Source organism: Phalacrocorax aristotelis, chromosome 9 (assembly GCF_949628215.1).
Source record: "Phalacrocorax aristotelis chromosome 9, bGulAri2.1, whole genome shotgun sequence".
Lineage (NCBI taxonomy): Eukaryota > Metazoa > Chordata > Aves > Suliformes > Phalacrocoracidae > Phalacrocorax > Phalacrocorax aristotelis.
Window position 1 is genome coordinate 34,939,415 of NC_134284.1, and position 24,668 is coordinate 34,964,082.

General features: G+C 49.8%; 1 protein-coding gene across 5 annotated transcripts in view; it reads left to right on the plus strand.

Annotated features, from left to right (window-relative positions):
* The window catches only part of FERMT2 (FERM domain containing kindlin 2), a 52,420-nt gene extending 28,764 nt beyond the window's left edge, over positions 1-23,656 (plus strand). For 2 of the 5 annotated variants that reach the window (XM_075104321.1, XM_075104322.1), the window contains 12 exons: positions 2,775-2,909; positions 7,025-7,250; positions 7,396-7,498; positions 7,833-7,940; positions 10,045-10,179; positions 12,245-12,294; positions 14,874-14,998; positions 16,216-16,322; positions 16,672-16,893; positions 19,665-19,789; positions 20,021-20,162; positions 22,271-23,656. In XM_075104321.1, coding sequence (XP_074960422.1) covers positions 2,775-2,909; positions 7,025-7,250; positions 7,396-7,498; positions 7,833-7,940; positions 10,045-10,179; positions 12,245-12,294; positions 14,874-14,998; positions 16,216-16,322; positions 16,672-16,893; positions 19,665-19,789; positions 20,021-20,162; positions 22,271-22,444 — 1,652 coding nt within the window. In that variant the 3' untranslated portion in view covers positions 22,445-23,656. Of the gene's footprint in view, positions 1-2,774; positions 2,910-6,535; positions 6,569-7,024; positions 7,251-7,395; positions 7,499-7,832; positions 7,941-10,044; positions 10,180-12,244; positions 12,295-14,873; positions 14,999-16,215; positions 16,323-16,671; positions 16,894-19,123; positions 19,145-19,664; positions 19,790-20,020; positions 20,163-22,270 lie in introns of all 5 variants that reach the window. The other 3 variants (XM_075104318.1, XM_075104319.1, XM_075104320.1) reach the window with 3 other exon arrangements.
* Positions 23,657-24,668: the final 1,012 nt, after the last annotated feature.

A 24,668-nucleotide genomic window follows, 5' to 3' on the forward strand; every position in this document is an offset into this window, starting at 1 on the left:
CAGTGGGTTTGTAAAGTCTCGGAGGTGATGGTATGTCCAGCGGACCGTTGTTTGGGAGAAGTTTGTAGCTTATCGATGGAAAACGCGCTTGGGATGCCGCCACCTTTGCCCTGCCCCGCGGCCGTGCGCCGTTTTGAAGCAGCTGCCGAAAACTTGCCCGTATCCTTCGTAATCCAACGATAGCGTCATGAACAACTGAGGAACTATAAAAAGTCGCTTTGAAATCAGATGGTCAAGCTTTGGGCCATCTCCAACAGATTGCTTTCAGGAGCCGAGCTTGGCCTGGAGCCCTTCTCTTGGCCTCTCTGAATGGTTTCAGCGGAGAGGCTGTATCAGTTGCTAATACACCATAAATAAACATCAGAGTATAAACCTTGCTAGCAAAATACCAGGGGAACTCCTCATTTTAGGCTGTGCTGCGTGTTGTCCCTTGCGCATGACCCTCGTTGTCCCAGCAGATTTTTTCTTCATGAGGTAAGCTGGCTGTGATAAATGGGAATGAGAATAGCTGTCTGGGTTCATACGCTAGGTATTTATTGCTAGAAATGGTCAAAAAGTTGTGCGGTGAAGCTAACTGTTGGTTAGTAGGTGCAGGGATGGAGTTTAGCTTGGTAATGTGTATGTAGTAATAATAAATCAGGGTTGAGTTAAAGCTTAAATAAAGCATATATATAAAATAATATATAAATATTGTGTAAATGCATATATATATAAATATATAAATAAAATAAAAGCTTCAATTAAAGCTGTGCCAGATGATGGTTTGGGATGGGAGACCCATGATACGAGAGATGGTTAAATCCAGAGGTGCCCAACCTCTGGATTCGGGAACGCTGGGGCTGGCAGGATCCATCCCTGGAAGTTACCTAAAAGCAAAACCCCCATGTGGTGATGGTGCACAGGCTGTGAGTTAAACAGCAGGAAAAAAAGGGAAAAGCACTGGTCGTTATTTAAAAATAGCATCGCAGGGAGGCTGTCGCGGCGTCCTCCCCAGGAGGGGACAGCCCGTGCGCCGGCCCCGTCGTGGGTCTGCAAACAGGGAGACGGAGCCCAGGGATGTGACCTGTCAGGGAAGCCGTGCTTTAATGAATTAAAAAAACCCCAAAAGTATTCATTGGAGGGTACTGTTTATAATGGCAACCATCCCCTGACAAACGTGGAAAAGCACTTCTCGTTGACAGGCTCATGGTGTGTCCCTGGATGGGGCGAGGGGGGAGCAGCGCTCGCTTCCAGCCTGACATTTCCCCGCTTATTTGCGGTAAGGGGAGATGCCGGCGCAGGCGGGCGTGAGTCAGGGCAGACACATCTGCCGTGGGGATGTGTCCCGCTCGGGTCACGTGCTGGGGACCAGATTCCAGGTTTTAATTATCTTGATTATATCCTGGTGGCTGGGAGCGTACAGCAAACTCCCAGTGCCGCCAGCACGGCAGCGGCACTTGCGCAGGGGACCAGGGTGAGCTAAGAACCCTGTAACCTTTCCTCGTTAGGATAACGACATATTGTCTTGTTCAGCATTCCTCTTGGTGGGAAAATACAGCAACCAGCTCCCTCCCCTCTGTCTCCTGGCCTCCCTTGCAGCTACAGCTGCAGCTTCGATGTGCAGCGGGGATGTGACCGGGGACTGCTTTCCTTAGGGCATCCTGAAGGCAAAGCTTCCATGCAGCTGAGCATTTTTGGGTGATACATGGGAAAAACAGAGGTAGAAACAACACAGGGGCTTGAACATGGACAACCAGCTGCAGAGGAGAGCTCCAAAACTCTTCCTTCCAGGCTCAAGCATGACCCGTAATCTTTTTTCCAATCCAAGCTGTACTTCAGAGCTCCCCAACCTTTTTGCAGCCTTTCATCATTGCAACAGGATGGCTTCATGCCCAAGTGAATGCTTTTCCAGGTCAGTTCCCACGTATCGACTGAGGACAGTTTAGAGTAGATGGACGTTTTTTCTCCCCTGTTGGTTTCTGCAGCGCCGGAGAGGGGCTCCAGGCTCCCCTGCGGCCCCTCGGTGGTGTCAGGGGTACAACGGACAGTGGGCTCCGCTTTTCCAGAAGGCTTCTTCCCGCTTGAAAGCCACTGCAGCGAACCCAAAGTACTGCCTTAGTGGGAAAAGGCCTTAAAAATTCTCTTTTTCATTAGCTCCCATGGCTTAAAACACTAACATGCTGTGATGCTCTTAATTTTAAATAACATGGTTTTAAAATTATTCAGGCTGGTTCTGGGCAGGGAAATGGGAGAGGCTAGAGATTGGCTGTGAAAAGGAAATGCTTTGGCCAAGATCTCTTTAAAAAGTGGGTGCCTTAAATATAGGCTCTAAAATTTCTAGTCCGGTATGTAAATAAATGGCTTGACTCCTGGATTGCTCCTATGGAAGTGAGAGTACCTGGCCTGTTACCTAGGCGCCTAAATAGGGGTTTACCTGCTGATTAGTATATACAGTTTATATTTATATTTATATCTAAGATAATGGATGGGAATGCTACCGGGCTCTGTCGCAGGGTCTAGCAGTGCTCGTATTTACATTTGAATGGCTGTGCCTGGGAAATTCTGCATTTTACCCAAATGCTGTGTTACCTCTCCAGCCAGGGGCGGTGCTTGTTTCTGGCAGGCTTGAACGGAAAACATTCTCAACTTGATTTTTAACCATTGCAAAGCAGGCAAATCAGCTGAGGGAGATATCGCACATTGCTGGATGTTGTTCCTAATGGCAGAATATCCTTTTTTGTCCCCTTTTTTTTTTCCCATCCTGTTGTTGTAAATGTGGTCCGTTTTCTCCCCAGACATCAGGCACCCAGAAGAACTCTCCCTTTTGAGGAAACCCAGAGATCCATCAAAGAAAAAAAAGAAGAAGCTGGATGAGCAATGTGAAGACGACGCCTTCGAGCTGGCGGGTCCACTGATCACGCCAGGGTCTGGTGAGCCGGGGCTTGCTTTGTGAGGACGGGCTTGCAGGGAAGGGGTCAGCAGGAGGCAAGCAGATAATAAAATGGGGGAGGGGGAAATGGCGTAGTGGTGTCAGTCTGACCTAATTCCTTAAGGTCTGTGCAAGAAACGGACCCCAAATAAATTCCACAGATCACCCAGGGCTGCAGCACTCGCTCGCGGTCGCACAGATGCACGCCTGAAGCTGTCACGCATAAAGGGGAGCAGAACAAACCAGACTTTATAAAATAAAACAAAAACCAAGTGTGACCACTTTAACACTCAGATCGTGTTACTGAGAGGTTTTCTTACCCTATTAAGAAAGGAGTTAAATGGAAAATTGTTCCTAATGTCAAATTCCAGGTGTGTTTTAGGCTGTACCACTGTTCTACTCCTTATTTATAGCCCAGCAAAACCAGCATTTTATTAATTGCATTAGTGTTCCCTTACATTAAGGGAGTAGCTATAGATCGTAATGCTAAAAAAAACCTCTTTTATTGCTGGGGGGATAGTTTGCCAGTCTGGCTTACAGAACCAGAGCAGCAACGGTAAGAGAATTGCTAACAGAGTAACTTCGCTGGTGGAGTAACATCTCTTGCCACAGGCAGCAAATTGATGGAGGGAGGTGTTTGCGAGCAGAGGGCTTTCTCGGCTCTGCCTCGCGGCTGCTGGAGGTCTGGTGTTTGAAGGCAAACGGCAGGAGCTAAAATCCATAAAGTCGGTCAAGTGGGAGCACTTTAGCCCAAATGGACTTGCGGAGAGAGCCGCAGCGGTGCTCGCTGCCGGCCGGGCGAGACGTGTCTGGCTGCCAAAGCTCTTGGTTTTAAATCCAGCGGTGAGAGGGAAGCGGGGCAGCTTGAATTAAAGAAATAATCTGGGAATTCAGTAAACTTGTGTTAATTGGTCTTAAATGAACTGAAGTACAAGTGAAGGTCGTGCAATGTGGTTAATGCCACTGGTGGCTCCGGGCTTGCAAGCGGAAAGGTTTTGGGTGCGCAGGGCAAGGGCGATGATGCCTTGGAGCTGCCGTGCCAAAGTGATGTGCACCGCGGGCTCCGCAGGGAACCATCAGCGCGGGGCTGTAGCACGGGAAAAATAATCCTCCTTTTGCTCTGATCTCGCTCTTTCTCCTCTCAATTACTTAAAAATACTGGGCTAGTCTCTCTCCCACTCCTGGCTCAGGGAGTTTTCCCTGCAGCAGGCAAGTCTCCAGTCAATTTTAATTTTCATCTTGAAAAGCAATAATTAGCCTTTCCAAAAGTCAGTGTTCACAGAGAGCACCTCCATTAGATTAATAAGAAAAACTTGGCTTGCTTTGGAGGAAATGTACGCAAAAAATATTTTTAGAATTTATTCACTGGACTTTCAGCAGGTCACTTTGAGATGGCACGCTGGTTTTTCTTTCCTTGTGAATGAACTTGCTTTTGCTGCAGGTTTAATTACTGCAGCTGGCTGTGAAGTTTAAGTCCCATTAGTTAAGAGTCATGTTTTTAATCTGAATAAACTGTTTCTAGCGTAGTTCGGATGTTAGTTTGTGTGCCGAATGCTTCTGTAAAACAAGCTCATATTTCAGGATCTGCTTATTTCAGTGCATGTGGATTTGACGGGCGTGTTTTGTCACCGGGCGCCCCGTACCTGGCAGCGAAAACCATGTAAATCGCTGTAGGCAGAGCTGTTGATACACCCACAGTTCGCGTTGCCCAACACTTTCCATTAGAAGACCTGTATTCACTTGTTTATAAGGTAGCCAAAGGTAGAGCTATTCAGCTGGAACTTTCCGTGATATTGCCTGCCTCGGGGAAATTTTTTAAGGGAATCTTCTTCTGAGCTATTTCAGATGTTTGGAGGAGGTGATGAGGAGAGCGTCTGAGGGGGACCTTTGCTCCCATGGAGCAGGCACACGAATGGAGGGATGTCCATGGGAAAACCTGCCCAATTTGGGGCAAGAAGTGGGATTTTCTTTTGTTGGTCCAGTTAATGCTCAGCCCTGTCTGTTTGGGCCATGTGAAGGTTGAGGCTGGCACGCTGCGAGGGCAGATGGGAAGGAGGCAAGAGCATCTTTTGGGATGCGGTTTAGGGATGGTGATGGTGGTTTATTGCCGGTTCTTGTTGAACTGCTCTGCTCCTGCGTAACAGTGGTCCACGGGGAGAGCCCATTTCTGCTGCTTTTATAATCATAGGATATCTCAGGTTGGAAGGGACCATAAGGATCATCGAGTCCAACTGCTAAAGTGTAATTACCCAGTACAAGTACCTGGCAAGTCAGCCCCGGCCTTCTCCTTGCAAGTGAGAAGCTTGAAGGTCAATACTTCCATCCCTTCATCATTTCTGCAGCGTTTTTGCTCCCACCCAGTTTGTTGGGTCTGTCTCAGTGGCAGGTTCCCACGGTTCTTACCAGTCCCCAGGCTTTCTGTCAAAGCATTAATCCAGACCGGGATGCTGGTAAAACTAGCAGGAGCTTTAAAAGCATCCAGTTTTCACTTACATTTTCCATCCTATCAGGCAGTGTAGAATCACATTTCTGTATTATCTGATTTCCTAACCAAGATGTCGTCTGTCACTGGTATGACGCTGCTGACTCAAACCATTCGTACTGCTCCTTGAGATACCCATCGCAAAAAATGAGTGTTTGGAAAGGTTTTTCTTCTGTTTTAGGCTTAGACTTTTTCCAGATGTCTAGCTCAGCTTTCTGTCATCTCTTGGGCGCTCAGGGAGGAGGGATTGTTTGGAGTGAGGAGCTGGAGGGTGGCCCGAGGTGGTGGCTCAGGGCAGCAGCAGGAGGTGGCACAGAAGACCTTGCTTCTGGCATCTCAACCCTGCCACGCGCCCCTTCAGCACCCTTATCAGTGCTCTTGGAGCTGGAGTTTGGGTGCATCGAACTGCACCCAATCTGCTCTGAACGGGCTCATGATTTAAAAAGGGCACAACTCTTACCCAAAAAGCCAGTTATTCGTCCTTGTTGGTACTGGTGCGCAGATTTTTGCCCAGCAAATGGTGCAAATTGCCTGACGTACATACGCAGTGGAATTATTGACATTAGGATAAGGTCATTGAACCTCCCTTATTTTGAAAATCCTTGTTTTATATTCTTAACGTAAAAATCAATGCTCCTGTGAGATGATTAGGGAGTATTTAGCTCTCAGCTACTTTAGGGTATGAGATACCAAGCTGGGTCCACTTTCTTCCCTTCAAATTTGTAATTTTAAAAGGGCTTTTTTTTTTTGTCTGCTTTGAGTCTGTACAAGCTGTAAAGCTTTAAAAGGCCTGGGAGTAATGTGTGCTTCAGGATCAGTTTTGCACCAAATGGCACCACTTGCTCAGCATATTAATAGCAAATTTGTTTGGCCGTCTCAGCAAGCTTTTCCGTCCGTGAAATGCCGTGTTTCCGTGCCCGGCTGTTTTCTTGTAACGTGAATAAAATAACCGTGGAGTCACTTGGGTTGCTTTGCCTGCCAAGTCCACCGGCGCTGCTGCAAACACTCCGTTTGGGTGGTTAAACCTCACCTGTGCTGTTCTGCCCTCTTCCGAAAATACCCATTTTCGGCTTCTGTCCTTTCCTACTCTCCCGGTGACTTTCTCTCGCCTTCTCACTTCCCTCCTTTCTTTTCCTTCTCTATAGGCACCGATATTCTTTACATCGGCCCCGTCAAAGGTGAGCTCCACCTCAGTAGGACTTTTGCGCTCTGCCTCTGGTCTCTTTGGCTGCGCCCTTAGTTTATTTTCCTGCTCCTCTAAAACTTTTGACTTCCAAAATCTTTAAGCAACAGGTAAATCCGGTAAGTCGGGGGCCATTCGTGTCCCAGGTGCCGCAGAAACGCAGGGGGCAGGAGTTTCCCACCGTGGGAGACCTGCGCCTTTTCCCGTGGATTTGGGCTGGAATGAGTTTTCGGTCAGTTTTGCTCTAGGAGAAGAGCTGAGAGAGGGGCAGCTTTTCATGGGAAAACAAGCAGCGCAGTGTGTTTTCCCATTGCGGGAAAAAAAAAAATGGTAAAAAAAGGGGAAGGTTTTTCATCCTCTGGCTTCGGGTTTGTGTCTGAGTTGGCTTGGTGGGGAGCAGGCAGGGCTTGGCCGTGAGCTCACTCCCGGCTTCTATTCCTCTTACCGGTAGGAAACATATATTCCAGCCCAGGACTGTATAGCAAAACGATGACACCGACCTACGACGCTCACGACGGCAGTCCCCTGTCACCCACTTCAGCCTGGTTCGGTGACAGCGCCTTGTCGGAGGGGAACCCGGGCATCCTGGCCGTGAGCCAGCCTGTCACCTCCCCGGAGTCCTTAGCAAAAATGTACAAGCCGCAGGCACTGCTCGATAAAGCCAAAATCAACCAAGGGTGAGTTAAGGATTTGTTTTTCTGCTTTTTTCTTCTGTTTCCCCCCCCCACCCCCAATATGCGGTTTTAAATTGCATTCTTGAAAGCGTCATCGCGACTTCTCCGGAGCTTTTCGTGTGTGTTATCCCATGTTGACAATTTACAGATGGCTGGATTCGTCCCGATCTCTTATGGAGCAGGAGGTGAAAGAGAATGAAGCTTTGCTGCTCCGGTTCAAGTACTACAGCTTTTTTGACCTGAATCCAAAGGTACAGAGCTATTTATTTTATTTGCATCTTGCAGGCAAAGGCTTTGAGCAAAGGATACCTCTATCTATAACGCACTTGTGTGTTGGTAAATCCTCCACTGCTTTGGAAATCGGTCTTGCAGGCATCAGACCTGGCTTTGCGTGCTCCCACATGCCGGTTTGCTAATGCTTAGGTAGTGCTAGAGATGCTCTAAGCGCTGCTTAGACACACGCCGCTTCGGTGGCAGAGGCTTTTCAGTCTCGGACTGAAGTGTTGCATTGAAATGAAAGGTGGTTTGCTTTAAGCTGTGCTCGTATGTTTTACAACCGGTCCGTGTTTTTGCGCTGTGCCGTAGTACGACGCGATCAGGATCAACCAGCTGTACGAGCAGTCCAAATGGGCTATTCTGCTGGAGGAGATCGAGTGCACGGAGGAAGAAATGATGATGTTTGCGGCGCTGCAGGTAGGAGACAGCCCGATACGCTTACGCTTGTCATTAAACTTGGTTTTGTAGCTTTGCAGACTTCTCTATTGATGAATATTTATTAACACGATAAGTGAAGTCTGCTCTAACTGGTGTTTTAAGCCTCACCTTGTCTTAGGTGGGAGTTTGGACTTCTCGTGCTGGTAGAAGTCACATCGTTTCCTGTCTCCTAATCCACACTTGAGCTTATTAGGTAATTTAAATATTTGCTGCTGATTACTTCTCATGAAAAGGAACTTGGCCTTCCTTTACCAAACATGTTTATGTCTATCTTAACTTCTACTTTTGCCCTTTCTAAAAAACCCCAGTAAGTACACTAGGTTACTGAACTGTGTGTTTCTGGCACGCTGCCCCCCAAACAGCTGGTGATAATCTGTGGGTTTCCCAGAACTATTTATTTATCTGTTTTATGAAATACTCTGTGTGATTTGGCATAAATACTACACCTGCTATTGACTTCTGTAAGACGGATGGCAGGCCACTTACTATGTGTGGTCCAGCACGCCTCGTTGCTGCAGGATGCAGGAAGAGCATTCCTGGCCAGAGCAGGGCTGGCTGCTCCTAGGGCCCCGCCTAGGAAAAAAAGAGTGAAAACAGGAGTATAAAGACTCAGTGTAGCCCTCTGAGCAGTCCAGAGTGAGTTGGGCATGCTCCTTCACGTGAGATTTTATGGATGTTGTGGTTTTCTGAGGTAGGAACAGATGCAATGCATCTTCCCGGACTGGGAGGAGAGGCCGATATGCCAGTGGGTCATGCTGCCATCTAAAGGGACCACAGCAGGCTGGAGAAAAGGGCCAACATGAACCTCATGAAGTTCAGGAAGAAATGCCATGTCCTGCCTCTGGGGAGGAAAACCCCAGGCACCAGTATGTGCTGGGCACCACCGAGCTGGGAAGCAGCTTGGCAGAAAAGGACCCAGGGATGCTGGTGGGCACCGAGTTGATCATGAGCCAGCAACATGCCCTTGGGGCAGCAAAGGTGAATGGTGTCCTGGGCTGCACTGGGCAAAGCATTGCCAGCAGGTCGAGGGAAGGGCATCCTTCCCCTCTGCTCACCCGGGCTTGTGTCAGCCCTGGTGTGGCCAGCAGGAGCCGGGCAGGGATGGGGCCCCTGTGCTCGGCCCTGGAGAGGCCCCACCTCGAATGCTGGCCTCAGGTTTGGGCCCCTCGGGACAAGAAGGCCCTTGAGGGGCTGGAGCGTGTCCAGAGAAGGGCAGCGGGGCTGGGGCAGGGTCTGGAGCACAAGTGTGCTGGGGGGCGGCTGAGGGGGCTGGGGGGGTTTAGCCTGGAGAAGAGGGGGCTGAGGGGAGCCCTTCTCGCTCTCTGCAGCTGCCTGAGAGGGGCTGGAGTGAGGGGGGGGCTGGTCTCTGCTCCCAAGTCACCAGTGACAGGACGAGAGGAACCGGCCTCAGGCTGCGTCAGGGGAGGTTTAGGTGGAGATTAGGAAAAATTTCATCACTGACAGAGCGGTCATGATTCTATGATTCTGTGATCAGTGTATATAGGGAGGGTGTAAAGAAGATGAAGCCAGGCTCTTCTCAGTGGAGCCTAGTGACAGGACCAGAAGCCATGAGCAGAGACTGAAACACAGGATGGTCCCTCTGAACATCAGGAAACACTGTTTTACTGTGAGGGCGGCCGAGCACTGGCACAAGCTGGCCAGGGAGGTTGTGGAGTCTCCATCCTCAGAGATACTCAAAAGCCACCTGGCCACGGTCTTGGGCAACGGCTGCAGGTGGCCCTGCTTGAGCAGGAGTAGGACCAGATGACCTTCAGAGGTCCCCTCCAACTTCAGCCAGGCTGTGATGCTCTGAAAAGAGCAGCTCTGCCCTGCAGAGTCCAGAGCAGTCCTTCAGGGTTTGTACCACCAACTCCTTGGGCTGAAAACAGTCGAGCTGGTCATTCTTGACTCGACTGCACCCAGGTCTCAGCGCTCACCGGGCTCTGCTCCCGCGGAGGGTAACAGGTCCAGTTCTCCAGTTTTCCACAACGCTTCCCAAGCACAGCGGCTGTGTCGTGACGAGCCCGCGTCATCCGGCTGATCGCAGGCGCATCCCGGTGAAATGCTGTGCCTTGCCTTTCAGTACCACATCAATAAGCTGTCCATCATGTCCTCGGAAAACCACCTGAACAACAGCGACAAGGAGGTGGATGAGGTGGATGCTGCGCTCTCGGATCTGGAAATTACTTTGGAGGGTGGCAAAACGTCAACGATCCTGGTAAGGGTTGCAGGTGCGCGGGGGCAGGGTGGCTTGTGCGTCCCGTCCTCACCTCGCACGAGGCAGGAATAACCATTCCGAGCTGGGAATTTTTCCAGGCATCCAACCTTTTTTATTTCCTTCCTCTCCCTTTTTTTCTATTCCTGCTTTTACAGCATGAGAAAGTTGCCCACAGGCCCAGCGAAGCAATGCAGAACACAGACCCCAATAATATTTTCTTAAAAATAGTATTTTTTAAAATACCAAGGGATAGTTTTGATGGGAGGGGACCCCGGGCAGTGTCCGTCGTGGGGACAGCGCCGAGCTCTGCTCTGAGCCCAACGTGGCACAAAAACCCCTTTAAGCGCGTGCACATATTGAACCAAAGGCTTCATTTAAGCTGCAAGACCGCCTTCTGTTTTTTGGGTGTTTACAGTTAATTTAGCAGGGAGAACTCACCCATGTGCCCAGCTCTGCATTGCTGCAGAAGTCAAGTGCAATATTGCATTTTTCCTGCTGGGACCATGAGACCAAACGGTGTTGGAGAAGTCCCGGGGGAGCGGGGATCTTACTGAATCCCCCCACCCGGCACCAAGCCCCCTTCCCAGTGAAATAATGGAAAACTAAATTAAAATTAATTTGGTTTCTGTTCTCACTCTCAACTTTCCAAAATACTGAATTCTTCACGCTGAGGTTTCTCTTCCACCGTTTCTAATTCATGGCCAAGTTTTCCAGCACCTAAAACAGCCACTGTGATTTTCAGAAATAACTTACGCTTATGAAAGCCTATTTTTATTAGACTGGATTTTAGCCTGGAGTGTGCTATGACTGTATTTCAGAGGATTTCATCTTTTTCCTGATACACTGTTTTAACACTGGGTTTCCACCTTTAAAAACATAAAGCCCAAAAACTAAACTGCAGTAAAAGGATTAGGGCCGGTCAGACTTGGCACAGCACAGCTTTTCCAGGCACTTTGCACATTTATGCCATCTCTGAGTTTCATTTTAAGTTCTTGCAAACCCTAAAACCCCTGAAATTTGCCAGTCTTACACTTAATGTAATTTTTTTAAGTGTTTACAAAGGGTCTTTTTAAAGTTAACATCCATAGTTAGCCTGCTTTACTAGCGTTAATAACGGCAGAGGTTTACAACATTAACCAGTCTCCGTGGGGAGAGCAGCGCTGCGTCGGTGAGACAGAAACAATGACAAGCTTTTATCTCCAAGAGATCTTCTGTAATTTCTCTGCAAAACCGGGTTTGAAGCGCAGTGCTAAGGAACAGTCCCTGCCAGAGAGGAGTGAAGACCATAGTGATTCATCAAAAAAACTCCATCCCTTTCCGTAGGGGTTGCTAGCAGTAGCCATTTCCAGATGCATTCGAGTAATTGAATACGGATAATAGGCAATTACTGGGTTGTTTGTTTAGATTCTGCATTTTTTTTCCCTGTGGTATCTATAAACAGCATTGCTCATTGCAGACAGAAAGTAAACTGTCTTGCTGCTGGAAGCTGTTGGAGCAGTCTTTGCTTTTTCTGTCCTTCAAAAACCCCGTAGTTCGAGCTTGTGGGAATTGCAAGTGCCACCCTGTATATTTTGCTCAAGCAAAATGTGAAGATAAACTCAATATTAAAAAAGCTGGGGGAAAAAAAAACCTTTCTAGACTGTCAGAAAGGCCTTCCCCAGGTCCTCCGTGGAGGTGCAGAGCAGCTTCTTTTCCTTTTGTTTGGAGCATAAGGAAATAACTAAGGGAGGAGAAAAATCCCTGTGCGAACACGAGCCGGTCTGACCGCCAGTGACCTCGCGGGTGGGAATTGGCTCCAGCGGCAGCAGGAATTCCTCAAAGGAAAATAAAACCTTGTCCTCCGGTTTCCAAACAGCACTTCTGTGCAATAGCTTTTTCCCTGCTTGCTTCTCCCGTGAAGTGGATGAGGCTTTCTCAGAAGCACTTTCGTGACCCCTGAGCCCCCGATGTTGGCCGGTGAAGCTGCCGCCGGCTTCCTCCGCTGCGCAGCATCCCTTCCCTCCCGGCCCCACCACCCCGGCTCCGCTCGGGCAGGCGGGTGAACGGGATAACCTTTTCTTTTCAGGGTGATATCACTTCCATCCCGGAGCTCGCCGACTACATTAAAGTCTTCAAGTAAGTGCTGATGGGAAGAGGTGCTTGTGAAACTGGTAATGTCTGTGAATAATTAATGGTCCTGCCGCCTAATATCCATTGGTTTTTTTGTCTCCTGGACTAAAGATCTCGCTGCGCACCACTTTGTTATCTTGTGTGAAAAGCCACCAAGCGATCGCTGTGTAATCCCACAGCTCAGAGCATCTGCCCTCTCTTGCTATTAAAACATCTTACTTGTTTATCCTGTAGCAGAGTCACTAAGTTCTTAACTATAAAACCCAGAGTGTTCTCCCACTGTCCCCGCCCCGGCAGGTACGCGTCCCTCCGGGAGAGCTTGCTGCACCCCGTAGCCAGCAGCACGTGCCGGCACGTTTCTGTAACAGATTAATGCCCGTGAAGTAACCGAGCCATCCTAAAATTAGGAGTGAAACCTAGGAAACTTGCTCAGATACTTCTGGTTTGCAAGAGGCCGGACGAATTATAAGCAGCCGGGATCCCGGTCTGTCTGCCCTCTGCTTGCCAGAAGGAGCAGGTTTAGCTGACTGTGCTCCTCGTCCAGCTCACTCAGGATTTAGGGTTTTTGTTTTTTTTTTTTAATTTTGCTTTGACTTGGATGGTGGTACGTGGAAACCGGGAACGGCAGCGTCTGGACTTTGAGTAACATTTTGGCAGCCGCGACCGTCTTTTTGCAATTTACTGCCTGCTGCGGGAAGGGTTACGGTGAAAGTTCTGGAAACAGTGATGAGATTTCATAGCTATAGGATATAGAACAAAAGCAGTGGGCAGTGAAATAGCTCTGGAACGAGCCTTTATTTTATTAATTGTTTGGTTCCGGAGCCAGAACCTGCCACTTCTGTTCTGAAAAGCTCTCTCCCTCTCCGAAGGTGAACTAATAAGGTCTCCGCGTCCGTCTGGGCTTGCGGTCTGTCTTAACTGGGGCAAAGTTTCAGGGCTGCAGCCTGTGCCCTGTATCTGAGTAGGTGTTTTTTCCCCCCTTGAACAAACAAACAAACAAAAAAACTTATTCTTTCCTTTGATGTACTTATTTGCCAATAAAATTAGGCACGACTCAGGGAGCTAATTAGTTGCAAATTGGCGTGCCAGTTGGTGGGGCGGGAGATGGAGCAGCAAGAGGCTGCTGGTTCCTCAGCCGGTGCAAGGCTGAACCCTGAGGTTGGGATTTGAGGCTGTCCTGCCGTGGCAGGGAAGCACAGAATTGCCATTTGCTCCTAAAAATGAGGGCCAGGAAGTATTTTACTGCCAGAAACACAACATAAATGGCACGATGTTAGGAGCTGGCCCAGCTTTGGATGTGCCTCTGTGTCCCCTTCACTGGGGAGGAGCTGCAATACATGTCCCTAGTATGCCTTATAGATAAGGCCTATATATATGTTCCTATACTTGCCTGGTGTTGCTGCAGAGACTCGGGATGTTCCTCTCTCCCCTGCCAGCTGGGTTACTGCCCGTGCCAGCCAAAATGCCCTGCCTGCAACTTAAAGGAGCCCCCCAAAAGACCTCAAGACAGTAAAGATGCATTAAAGCATCTTTAGTGAAGGTTGCAAAGCAAAGGATGGGAAAACCTGCACATGTAGGATGGCTTGGCTGGAGGTTGGTGACTTCTTCTGTAGTGGGAGACAGCTTTCAGAGGAAGTTGCAGTTGTAAAGTCTGCACGGGGCAGATTGCCTGGGTGTGCCAGGGCTTCAGGAGGAGGAAAACCAGCAAAGGCAGGAGGAGGCAGCAGGTGCCCCAAGCTCAGATGTCCGTCAGAGGTGTGGGAGCAGCGAGGTTCAGGCAGACGCCGTGTTTCTCCCCCACCTCCCTGATTTCCCCAAGCAGTCCCCAGCACGCTTTTGCTTGGAAATGAAAGTGCAGAGCCCTGAGGACAAGCAATTGGGGCCACCCTACAGATTAGGGCTGAGCAGCTGTTTCCTGGGATGGAGACGTGAGAAATGCATTGCAATGAGAAACTGCAGATACGGGTTTAGAAATGACAGGGGTTTAAGAAAATCAGAAACTTGCAGCTCCTCAAAGGTCCTGGGCTCGTGGTGGGATGAGCAGGCTCAGGGTATTGCCATGCCGGGAGGGGCTCGCAGGGCCATCGCTGCTTCTGCAGAGTTGGGCAAAATCCGTGTTTTCCATAGGAAGGAACTGAACCTTTTCTGATGTGGAGTATTTAAAAAGAAAACGACGAGCGTACCCATGCATGTGCTTGACGGACAAGTCTTTTAGAAGTACCGCTTCCCTTCAGAAGTCGAGCGAAGGGGTCCCAGTTTAATGTGGCAGGTGAAGAGGAATATTTTGCAGCAGTTCCTGGACACATCCATTTTTATAATACAGTTCTCCAGCTCCCCCCACCTTGCCCCAAGTTAGTGGGACCTCCATGGGATTGGAGAGTCCAAATTTGCAATTGCAGCACAATTTCTTGACCCAACACTGTAGCGAAGGGATGGTGAGCGGCGGCTGAGCTCTCAGGCGGGGGCCATCCTGGGGGTGGGCAGACCCCAGGCCGCTCACACCAGGTTTTCAAGGGTGAAATGAGTTTCCCTGGTGCAGCAGCTTAGTTTAGGAGCTTAAACCAAATGTAATGTCCCTCTGGCAGGCCCAAGAAGCTGACTTTGAAAGGCTACAAGCCGTATTGGTGCACCTTCAAAGATACCTCCATCTCCTGCTATAAAAGCAAAGAGGAATCCAACGGGACTCCTGCACACCAGATGAACCTGAGAGGTAAGAGAAGCGTAAGCAGCGTTGCTTTCATTCCAGTAATAGACTGCTCCTCTTGCGTCTTGTTTTCCCACTGATTTTGCTTCTTGGCTTGCCATCCTAGGGTTGGGTAGATATGTTGAAAGGACTGAGGGTGACTGGGTTTGATAACATGGCATATACTTAAACTCTAGAAAGTGAGTACGTGGTATGTGTGACCCCAAGGGGAAGCACCGCCGGCTCCCCAGCACCATGGGGAGCCGACTTGCCGTACTCCTTTTTGTCGTGGCTATCCAAAGGAAGAGAACTAACTCCCACAGCAGAGAGCACACGCTGCGCTGGAGGGAACAGACCATTCTCTTCCTCCACTGCCTTTACATTTTTTTCCTCCTCTCCCTGGTGCTGGTTGTGAGCAGCCTCACTCAACTCCAGGAGTTTTTAAATTCCTTCTGTTGCTGACGTTTCTTATGGCAAGTTAAATATTCCTGCTCCGGCAGCCACCAAACTGCAGAAAGCTCAGGCTTTTTATCCCGTGGAGGCAGGAGCAGATGTGATGCCAAGCGACCTCGGGCTGCAGTCAGCGCAAAGCCTGGCCCGCAGGACCTTTTTGGGAGCTTTTGACATATCTGCTGTGACGGCACTTTTAAAAAATCTCGGAGGCGGTGTTGAAGCAGCGCCCGGGCTGACTTGGCTCGTTCAGTTCATCACCCCCCGGTGTTTATACAAGCACTTGTAGTTCTCTCCAGACACCGAAAGTGGGATGCTCACACCTCGCCACTGACCATAGCAGTGATGCACCCGGCCGAAATAACGCATAGGGGTTTCATGTGAAAGTCAGCGCCCATCCAGCCAGCTTTTCTTACCCTTTCATGAGAATTGCAGGGTCACAGGGTATTTGCCGGCCATCAGGTCCATTTGCGAGGCCAGGCAGGACCTATGAAATGAATCCTGCGGGCGTGCATTAGCTTTGGCTGCGTTGCTTTCAGATCAGCTCTTGCTTTTTTCCCCCTTTTTTCCTGTCACTTGGAAAAAGAGACACCTGACACAATTTTTATCCCTCCTGTGTAGAGTGTTCATCACGTTGGAGATGTGGTGTAAGATCTTTGCAGCACTGAGATGCTGTCGGACACCCTTTAGTTGGAGCACTTTGCTTTTTCTTTTCCTTCTTTTGTTTTTTTTCCCCCCTCTTTTTAAAGCGTAGTTCTTCACATCCCTGTTAAACACTGGCTCCCTTGTTACAGGATGTGAAGTTACCCCTGACGTGAACATCTCTGGTCAGAAGTTTAACATCAAACTTCTGATTCCGGTGGCGGAGGGAATGAATGAAATATGGCTTCGCTGCGATAACGTAAGTTTATCACCCTCTCTTTGCCCTTTGCCCTCCATCAGCTCATGCTCAGATGTGCTGTGTGGCTGGTGTTAATTAAAATAAAATACAAAATGCCTTCACATGTGTCTGAACTCAACGTTCAGCGTTGCATGTGAGCACACGTGTGACTTTGGAGTAGGAAATGAGCCCCTGCTCTTCCTTGGCTTTGTCCCATGGCTGTGGTCTACACGTTGGTTTCTGCCCGTCTCTGTGTGTGCTTGAGTCCCTGGGGGCTGGAAGGAAAATAAACTCTCCCAGGAGCTTTATCTGGGGGGGCAGGTGGCACCCCCATGGCTCTGATGGGCGTGGGTCTCTCTTTGGGGGGCAGGAGACGCAGTACGCCAGCTGGATGGCCGCCTGCCGCCTGGCCTCCAAGGGCAAGACGATGGCCGACAGCTCCTACGGCATGGAAGTACAGAACATCCTCTCCTTCCTGAAAATGCAGCATTTAAACCCAGACCCGCAGCTGATCCCAGAACAAATCGCCACCGACATTAACCCCGAGTGCCTGGTTTCTCCTCGCTATCTGAAAAAGTACAAGAACAAGCAGGTACGTGCTCGCCCGCCCTCCCGGCGCGGTGTTGGCGTGGACCGGGCTGACCGTGCACCCGTTTCAGCGGTAGCCAGTGTTTAACACTACGTGTTTTGGATGTTGTCACTTAATCGGATGCACGCGGTTACTAAAATGAAATGCCAGCTGAAGTGTGTGGTTTCGATCCAGCACCTGGGGATGGCACCCACCACCTTAATTATGCCGTACAGTATGCGATGGTGCACGTACACAGCCTCAGCAACGGGGAACCGTTTATTTTAAATACATTTTAAATTTATTTACATTTATTTTAAAAACGTGGGGAACGGTTTGAAACGGGGGAATGGTTTTTGCCCCTGCCGATACCGAGTGACGGTGCAGCAAAGCATGGGCCAGCTGCCCCAGTCTCTCCCCAGGCAGATGTAGCAGCGATGAGATGAAATCAGTCCCCGGTGCTGGGATTAAAACCCCTTTCCTTGCACAGAGTCCCTGCAGAAATCCTCAGGATCAGTGGAGTTGCAGTTGTTTGCAGTGCTTTAACCAGACTTGGCTGTAATGCGGTTTGCGTATTTCTCTCTTTGCTCTTCCACTACTTCCAAATGCCAGTCCTTGAAACATTGCTTCATTTTGAGTTGCTGTGACTTGTGCTTGAACCCCACGCTGCATTCAGTCCATGCATGACAGGGCCGAACTGTTCTGCGCTGGAAATAAATGCATGACTTTCTGAAAGACATTATATGTCAGGACGGTGACAAAAATAAGTAAGGCATTGCTCCATGGCCTTTCGGTGACTTAATTGTTCAGCTGTAGCTCCGCAGCCTGTGTGCGTCAGGCTGGCTGTGGCTACGTACGATTCCTCCAAACCCAGAAGAAGGCAGCAAGTCAGAGAAGCAGGAAAAATGTAACTTTTTATTGGCACAGCACGACGATTTCCTGGCAGTGGAGTTATATTTTATATAGCCCTTATTATTCTTCTGAATAAGCCTTTATATCCACTTGGATGGAGGAGAGGCTGCATAAATATACCATTTTAACATATATAATACCTTCTAGGTTTGAACTCAGTAGAATGGAGGCACCTGGAAAAATATTAGATCGCAGAACTTGCTTACCGTGCAGGTATCCTTGTTATAAAAATAACCTCCATCAAACCGCAGGGATGGGGCACAAGCCCTCGCCCAGCTCCAGGCCGGGCCGGCGGCTGCGACACAAATGCCGGGTGCCCTATAGATGTCGGCTGAACACCAGATTTAGGCTTTTCCTCTATGGCCGGGGCAGAGCTTGCAGCAGCGGAGGATGTTTGCCGGTGGCACGCACGCGTGCCGGCACGGCTGGGAGGGATGGAAGGATGGAGGCCACGGGAATGCAAGGAATTTGGCCGCGAGGGTCCCTCCGCGCCCCGGCACGGGGTGAGGAGGAGGAGGAGGTCACGCAGCCCACAGATGGTGCTGAAATGGGAACTGGCAGTGGGCCTCGCTGGAGGATTTATAGAGGCGCTTGATCCCACACCAGCCCCAGACCCACTCGGGCGGCGTCTGTCTCCGCGTAGGGTTGGAAGGTTGGGTTTGGGGACAAAACCCCAACATAAGCTTACTCACAGCTCTGAGGTGCTCTGCTGGAGCTGGGTGTCGGAGCAGCGTTCAGCTGGCTTGCGAGGACAAATGCGTCCCCAGGAAAGCCCCCAGGGTTGTCCACCCTCAGGGCAAGGCCACCTCCCCCCGCAGCCCTGCGTGCCCCGGCTGACGTTATCCTGCAGCCGCTTGTCACCGCGAGCAGCGTCCCCATCATTTCCCAGCATATATCAAATAAAAGGAGCTATTGAGCTAAGGGCCCACAGTCAGCTACCGAGCTTCCTCTGCGAGTAAGTGGGTTTGAGTTTGTGCAGAGGCGTGGAGAGGAGCGTGAGGACACAGATTCTCCTCTGAGCCAGCAGCTTCGCCCTCCCCTTCATCCACCAGCGGGACCAAAACCATCCCTACACGGTGCCAGCCGGCTGGGACCGCACCGGTGCTCAGGCAGCGCTGGCACGAGGGGCGAGTCTCCGCTCGCTTGTCCGCTCTCCATCCTTACGTTCACTTTGGCTGCTTTTCTGCCTAAGAGATGGTGCATGTGGTTTTTTTTTTTTTGCTTGAACTTTGGTTTGCAGTTGATTTACACTTTTTCTTTGCTTTGTTGCCGTATTTCTGATTGCTTTTTTTTCTTTCTGCCTCCTTTTCTTTTTTTTTTTTTTCCGCCTTGCCATCTACAGCCAGGCTATGTAAGAGACTTGGTAAGTGACAGCAACAATAAAATTAAGATAAATTTAAGATAAAACTTGAAATAGTCTAGAACCCCTTTGGTTTGGAGAGCAGCAGTGAAAATACTAACAAAACCCACACCCCCCCCGGAGAAACTTGGGCCCTGTTTGATTTTTATAATGGTCCCCAATGATTTACACTGCAAAACTAGAAACCCTACACCAGAAATTTGCCCTGCATTTTGCTCACATCCTGCGTCTTAAACTAGACGAGCCTGAGCGGCTCTTTGCCTCCAGACAGCTCAGATCTATATTTGCTTTTATATGTCTGGAGATACGAAGCAAAAGCAGCTCCACGTTTATCAGCCGTGGTCGCAGGCTTTGAGCAGTCGTAGCTGAAATAATACCTCAGGATAGAAATTATCAATTATCTGCGTTGTTCGTAACCGCGCCGGCTCCCAAACGCCTCCCGCGTCGTTACCCGTTCGCGCGGCGGTCGTGGTGCCGCTAACACGCCCCCTCGCCTAAAGCCGGTGTGTCTGGCTGCCCGCAGATCACGGCACGCATCCTGGAAGCCCACCAGAACGTCGCTCAGATGAGTCTCATCGAGGCGAAGATGCGGTTTATTCAAGCCTGGCAGTCGCTGCCGGAGTTTGGCATCACACATTTCATTGCAAGGTCGGTGGGTTTGCTGGGCAGAACAGGAGGGATTTAATTAATAAATACATGGAGTACGTTAAATCTGCAGCGCATCCTTAGCTGTGGAAGTTGCACTGGAACTGAAATGAAAAGCATTAATTGCATCGACTTACAAAACCGATTTTACAAGTTAACTCAGCTGCTGAATTTAACACGCGTAGCCGCGTATCACGGCCGTGCATTTATTAATCCCTCGCCGTGTCATCACAGGTTCCAGGGGGGTAAGAAGGAGGAGCTCATCGGCATCGCCTACAACCGGCTGATACGGATGGACGCGAGCACGGGCGACGCCGTCAAAACCTGGCGGTTCAGCAACATGAAGCAGTGGAATGTGAACTGGGAGATTAAAATGGTGAGCCGGTGTTTTACACTTTGGCCGCTTCCCCCGCTCCTGTTACATGAGACGGACGCCGCTCTTGGGGTTTTTTTTTAAGTTGACTTTGTAAGCTGGCTTTTAAAAAGTCAGGTTTTCACATCACCATTTTCTAAAGCGCGTCCCATCTGGCTACATTAATGTAATATAGTTTCTCCTCCCTTTTCCACCGTCCTTGGAGATCTCACAGATCTTGTCCTAACTGCTGCTAGAGTTGAGTACGGCCCTTAAAAAGAAGCAAAACAAAAGAAAAAGAGAATCTTTCTTTAACGCAGCCATTTACGCACCTAATGCGTAACAATTTTCTCCGGTCACTGAACACCCACTCAAAGGCAGCTAAATAAAATCAAACTTCAGAACTGGTGCTCAGGCTTGATCCTAACCAGTAACATAAATGTACTGGGTCTTAGCCGTACAAAAATTCATTTTATTTGCAGTACATACTTCAGACTTCCACGCAAGCCATGAAAAGCAACAGCAGACCCTTCACTAGGCTCCGAGATGGGCTTTTACCCAGCCGTTACGTTTGGGTGGACAAACTTTTTGTGGTCCTTTTCAGCACAACCCCCCGATTAAAATTGCCAGGGGTACGTGAGGGCTGTTCTCCTGCGGTTTGCGGCTCGTTAAGAGTGGCTGGAGAAATTATTCAGCTTCCCCTCTGCCTCAGAGTCTTTGTTTTGACCCAGTTGCAAGCCCCGATATCCCAATTATTCAGCTTGGATGCTCTGCTGGGAATCCCCCTCCCTCCCGCCGAGCTGTCAGTGATGGGGGAACAAAAAAGTAACAGGCATCAATAAATGAACAGTCTATTCAGTCACTTCAAAATGAGCTCCCCCAGCCCCCATAAAGCATTTCTGCAGCCAAAATTCAACGTACGAAACCAGAATACGCTCGCAGGGAAAACTGGAAAGAAATTCCAGCCCTCGGCAGGTCTGTGCCCGGTCTCTGTTTCACTTGAAGCAAAGAGGTTGTCGCCACGTGCTGACCACCGAGCGGTGCAAACACGCCGGGTCGTTGTCTCTGAGTCACCAGAGAACAAAATAATTTAAAAAGCAATAAAAGGTATTTCTGTATCTAAACATTTTAACAATAATCATTGCATCATAAAATAAGCTTTAACAAGGCCAAGTGCCGGGTCCTGCCCTTGGGCCACACCAACCCCAGGCAACGCTGCAGGCCTGGGGCAGAGGGGCTGGGAAGTGCCCGGCGGAGAAGGCCCTGGGGGTGCTGGCTGACAGCCGGCTGGGCATGAGCCAGCAGTGCCTGGGTGGCCAAGGAGGCCACCAGCCCCCGGGCTTGTGTCAGCACTGGTGTGGCCAGCAGGAGCCGGGCAGGGATGGGGCCCCTGTGCTCGGCCCTGGGGAGGCCCCACCTCGAATGCTGGCCTCAGGTTTGGGCCCCTCGGGACAAGGAGGCCCTTGAGGGGCTGGAGCGTGTCCAGAGAAGGGCAGCGGGGCTGGGGCAGGGTCTGGAGCACAAGTGTGCTGGGGGGCGGCTGGGGGAGCTGGGGGGGTTTAGCCTGGAGAAGGGGAGGCTGAGGGGAGCCCTTCTTGCTCTCTGCAACTGCCTGAGAGGGGCTGGAGTGAGGGGGGGGCTGGTCTCTGCTCCCAAGTCACCAGTGACGGGACGAGAGGAAACAGCCCCAAGCTGTGTCAGAGAGGTGTGGGTTGGAGATTAGGATCAATGTCTTTACCTTACCGAGGGAGCGGTCAGGCGCTGGCACAGGCTGCCCAGAGAGGCGGGGGAGTCACCATCCCTGGGGGGGTTCTAAAACCATGTAGACGTGGCACTTGGGGCCATGGTTTAGGAGGGCTGGGGGTGTTGGGTTGGGGGTTGGACTTGATGATCCTAGAGGTCTTTTCCAGCCTTAATGATTCTGTGATTCTATGAAATATCTCAAGTTGGAAGGGACCCATAGGATCATCAAGTCCAAATCATCATTGACATCACTGTTTTTTGCTCAGGCAACAGGAAAAGGCACCTGGTCTAACAGAAAAGAAGCATAAGGCAGAAAGGAAGAGCCTGTGTCAGTGTAACTCCTTCGGGAAGGCGCTGGTGAGGCTCACCCCTGGGTTTTTGCCCTCTAGGTGACGGTGGAGTTCGCAGATGATGTTCGGGTGTCCTTCATTTGCACGGAGGTGGATTGCAAAGTGGTTCACGAGTTCATCGGCGGCTACATCTTCTTGTCAACACGAGCGAAAGATCAGAATGAGAGCTTGGACGAAGAGATGTTCTACAAACTGACCAGTGGTTGGGTGTGAGTCCCATGTACTGTACACCGAGAGGAAACCCCATGGCCATATTAATATTTAACTTTAAAAAGCTGTTCTTTGAAATATGCTGCTTAATAAAGTAAGCTTGAAATGTATCTTTTTTTTTTTTTTAATCATGAAAATTTTTGCATTGCCAGACCAGTTAATCTGTGTGCACTAATGAGCACTTCTGTTAATTTGCTATAACAAGACCGTGTCTGGGCCAGGCGATCGTGACGCTGGCCTTTAGATACAGAATCTGATGGGCAGATCAGGATAAGATTTGACTGACTTAAAACAGCCAATTTTCTGAGAAAACTCTAAGCCATCTTCTCCTAAAGCCATCCAGGGCTTAACCTATATGAAGTCTATTTATCATGTTTAATGCATGAGTGTTCTCTTCCTTTTTTTTGTGTGGTTTTTTTTTTTTATTCTGTACATTTGACCTGTTTTGAAGTCGTCCTACCCACAGCTAGAATCGCCATCTCTCCTTTCACACTACATGCACCGGGACTGCTACAGGTGCCTGACATGACTTTGAAGACAGTTGCGTGTGGCCTCGAAGATGATCTTCTGTTAGTCTGTTATAGCTTGGTTTTATCTGTTAACTTGCTTTTTGATAATCATTTATATTGTCCTTTTATTTTTTAATTTTATTTTATTTTTACACCGTATTGTATTATGACACTTTTAGTATTCACCAGCATAGTCACTGTTCTGCCTACGATATGCAAACTTTTTCATTGCCATATGAAGTAAAGGTCTATGAAGTACAGGTTTTGTGTAACTAATGTAAAAAACACAAATTTTATAAGAATGTACAGTTTTTTTAAACTAGTCTCACAAACCAGCTAGAATATTGCATAGGTCTGGTTTATCAGCATTAACTATAGTATGCCTGTAAGGGGTAAGGAGAGTAACCGAGAAACAAAAAAAAAACAAAAAAAACCCAGAAAAACCCAATTTCAGTCCAGTAAATGTTTTTTCTAAGTTAAATAGTATTTCAGAGCTGCGCCACAACACCCTCACTAACTGATACCTGGGGCCAGGACCTCCCCGTTCGTTAAGCCAGCGCAGCGTTAACGCTAACAGGGAGCCATCTCCTGCCCCGCCTAATGCCGGGGAATAACCAGTGCTGCGTTCCTGTAGTCTATGGTTTCAAGACTATGTATAAAATGCATTTTATTTTAAATAAAAGTAAAATCTTTTATTTAATATTCAGCCGCCGCTCCTGGTGTTTGTGGTTTAACTGTGCTACGGCAGGGCCATGAGGAGCTCCCATCTGATACAGCCACCCCTTGCCACTGCTCCATCCCGCTGCCTTATCCCGAGCTTGCCAAAGCGAAATACCACCAAAAAACAAAGCAAAATGCAGTGACGGGGCAGGAGATTCCGAGGCAGCAGCCTTAGCCCTCATCCCTGGCCAGGTAGGTAGTGGGGAAGCAGCTCCGGGGGCGTGGGGAAGGATGCTGCTGGGAGACATGGAGTCCGTGCCCTGGCGTGACCTAATTTGAAGGCTGCTGTTGGAGCGCTGGGGTGTAAAACAGCCTCAGCACACTGGGCTCAGTTATGTTGGTGAGAAGGAAAATCGATCTATTTGCAAGTTGGGCTTAAAACTTATTTTCAATTGGCAGTGAAATGAAATTGGGTTCGTCTCCAGGGCGACCCCTTGACCCCACTGCCCATGGAGCAGGGACTCGGCAGGCGGCAGAGATGCTGCGGCTCCGTGGGGTAGGGATGCTGCCCACGCAGAGGTGCCTGCCAGGGATTCACCCACCCACTCGGCACCAGGAAAGCTCCGTGCCCAAAAACACCTGGAGAGAGGGGCTGGGGATGCTGCTTGGCCGCATGTGGGCCAGCTCCCAGCTTCAGGTTATCCCATCCTGACATGGCGCAGCCGCAGCGGGGCTGGAGGGAGGCGAGGAGGGACGGGAAAGGGGTGCCAGCGCACGGCTGCTCACCTGCACCTCCAGGTCTGGCTGGACACAGAGGGGCAGGTGACAGCAATGCCTGCAGCATCTTCCCCAGGCTGCGCCCTCCTAGACAGTGCTTGCAGGAAATCATGCATTCCCCCATCGCTGCTGCATTTCTGCAGTTAGCCGCTTATTTTCTGCACCACCTGCTCTTGGACAGGTTGCGTCCTTGCTCCATAGAAGCAGAGGGAAAGGGTGGCCCAACGGTGCCAGGCGATTCCACCGCAAACGACAGCGCGGCTGGGTCAGAGGTGTGCTCG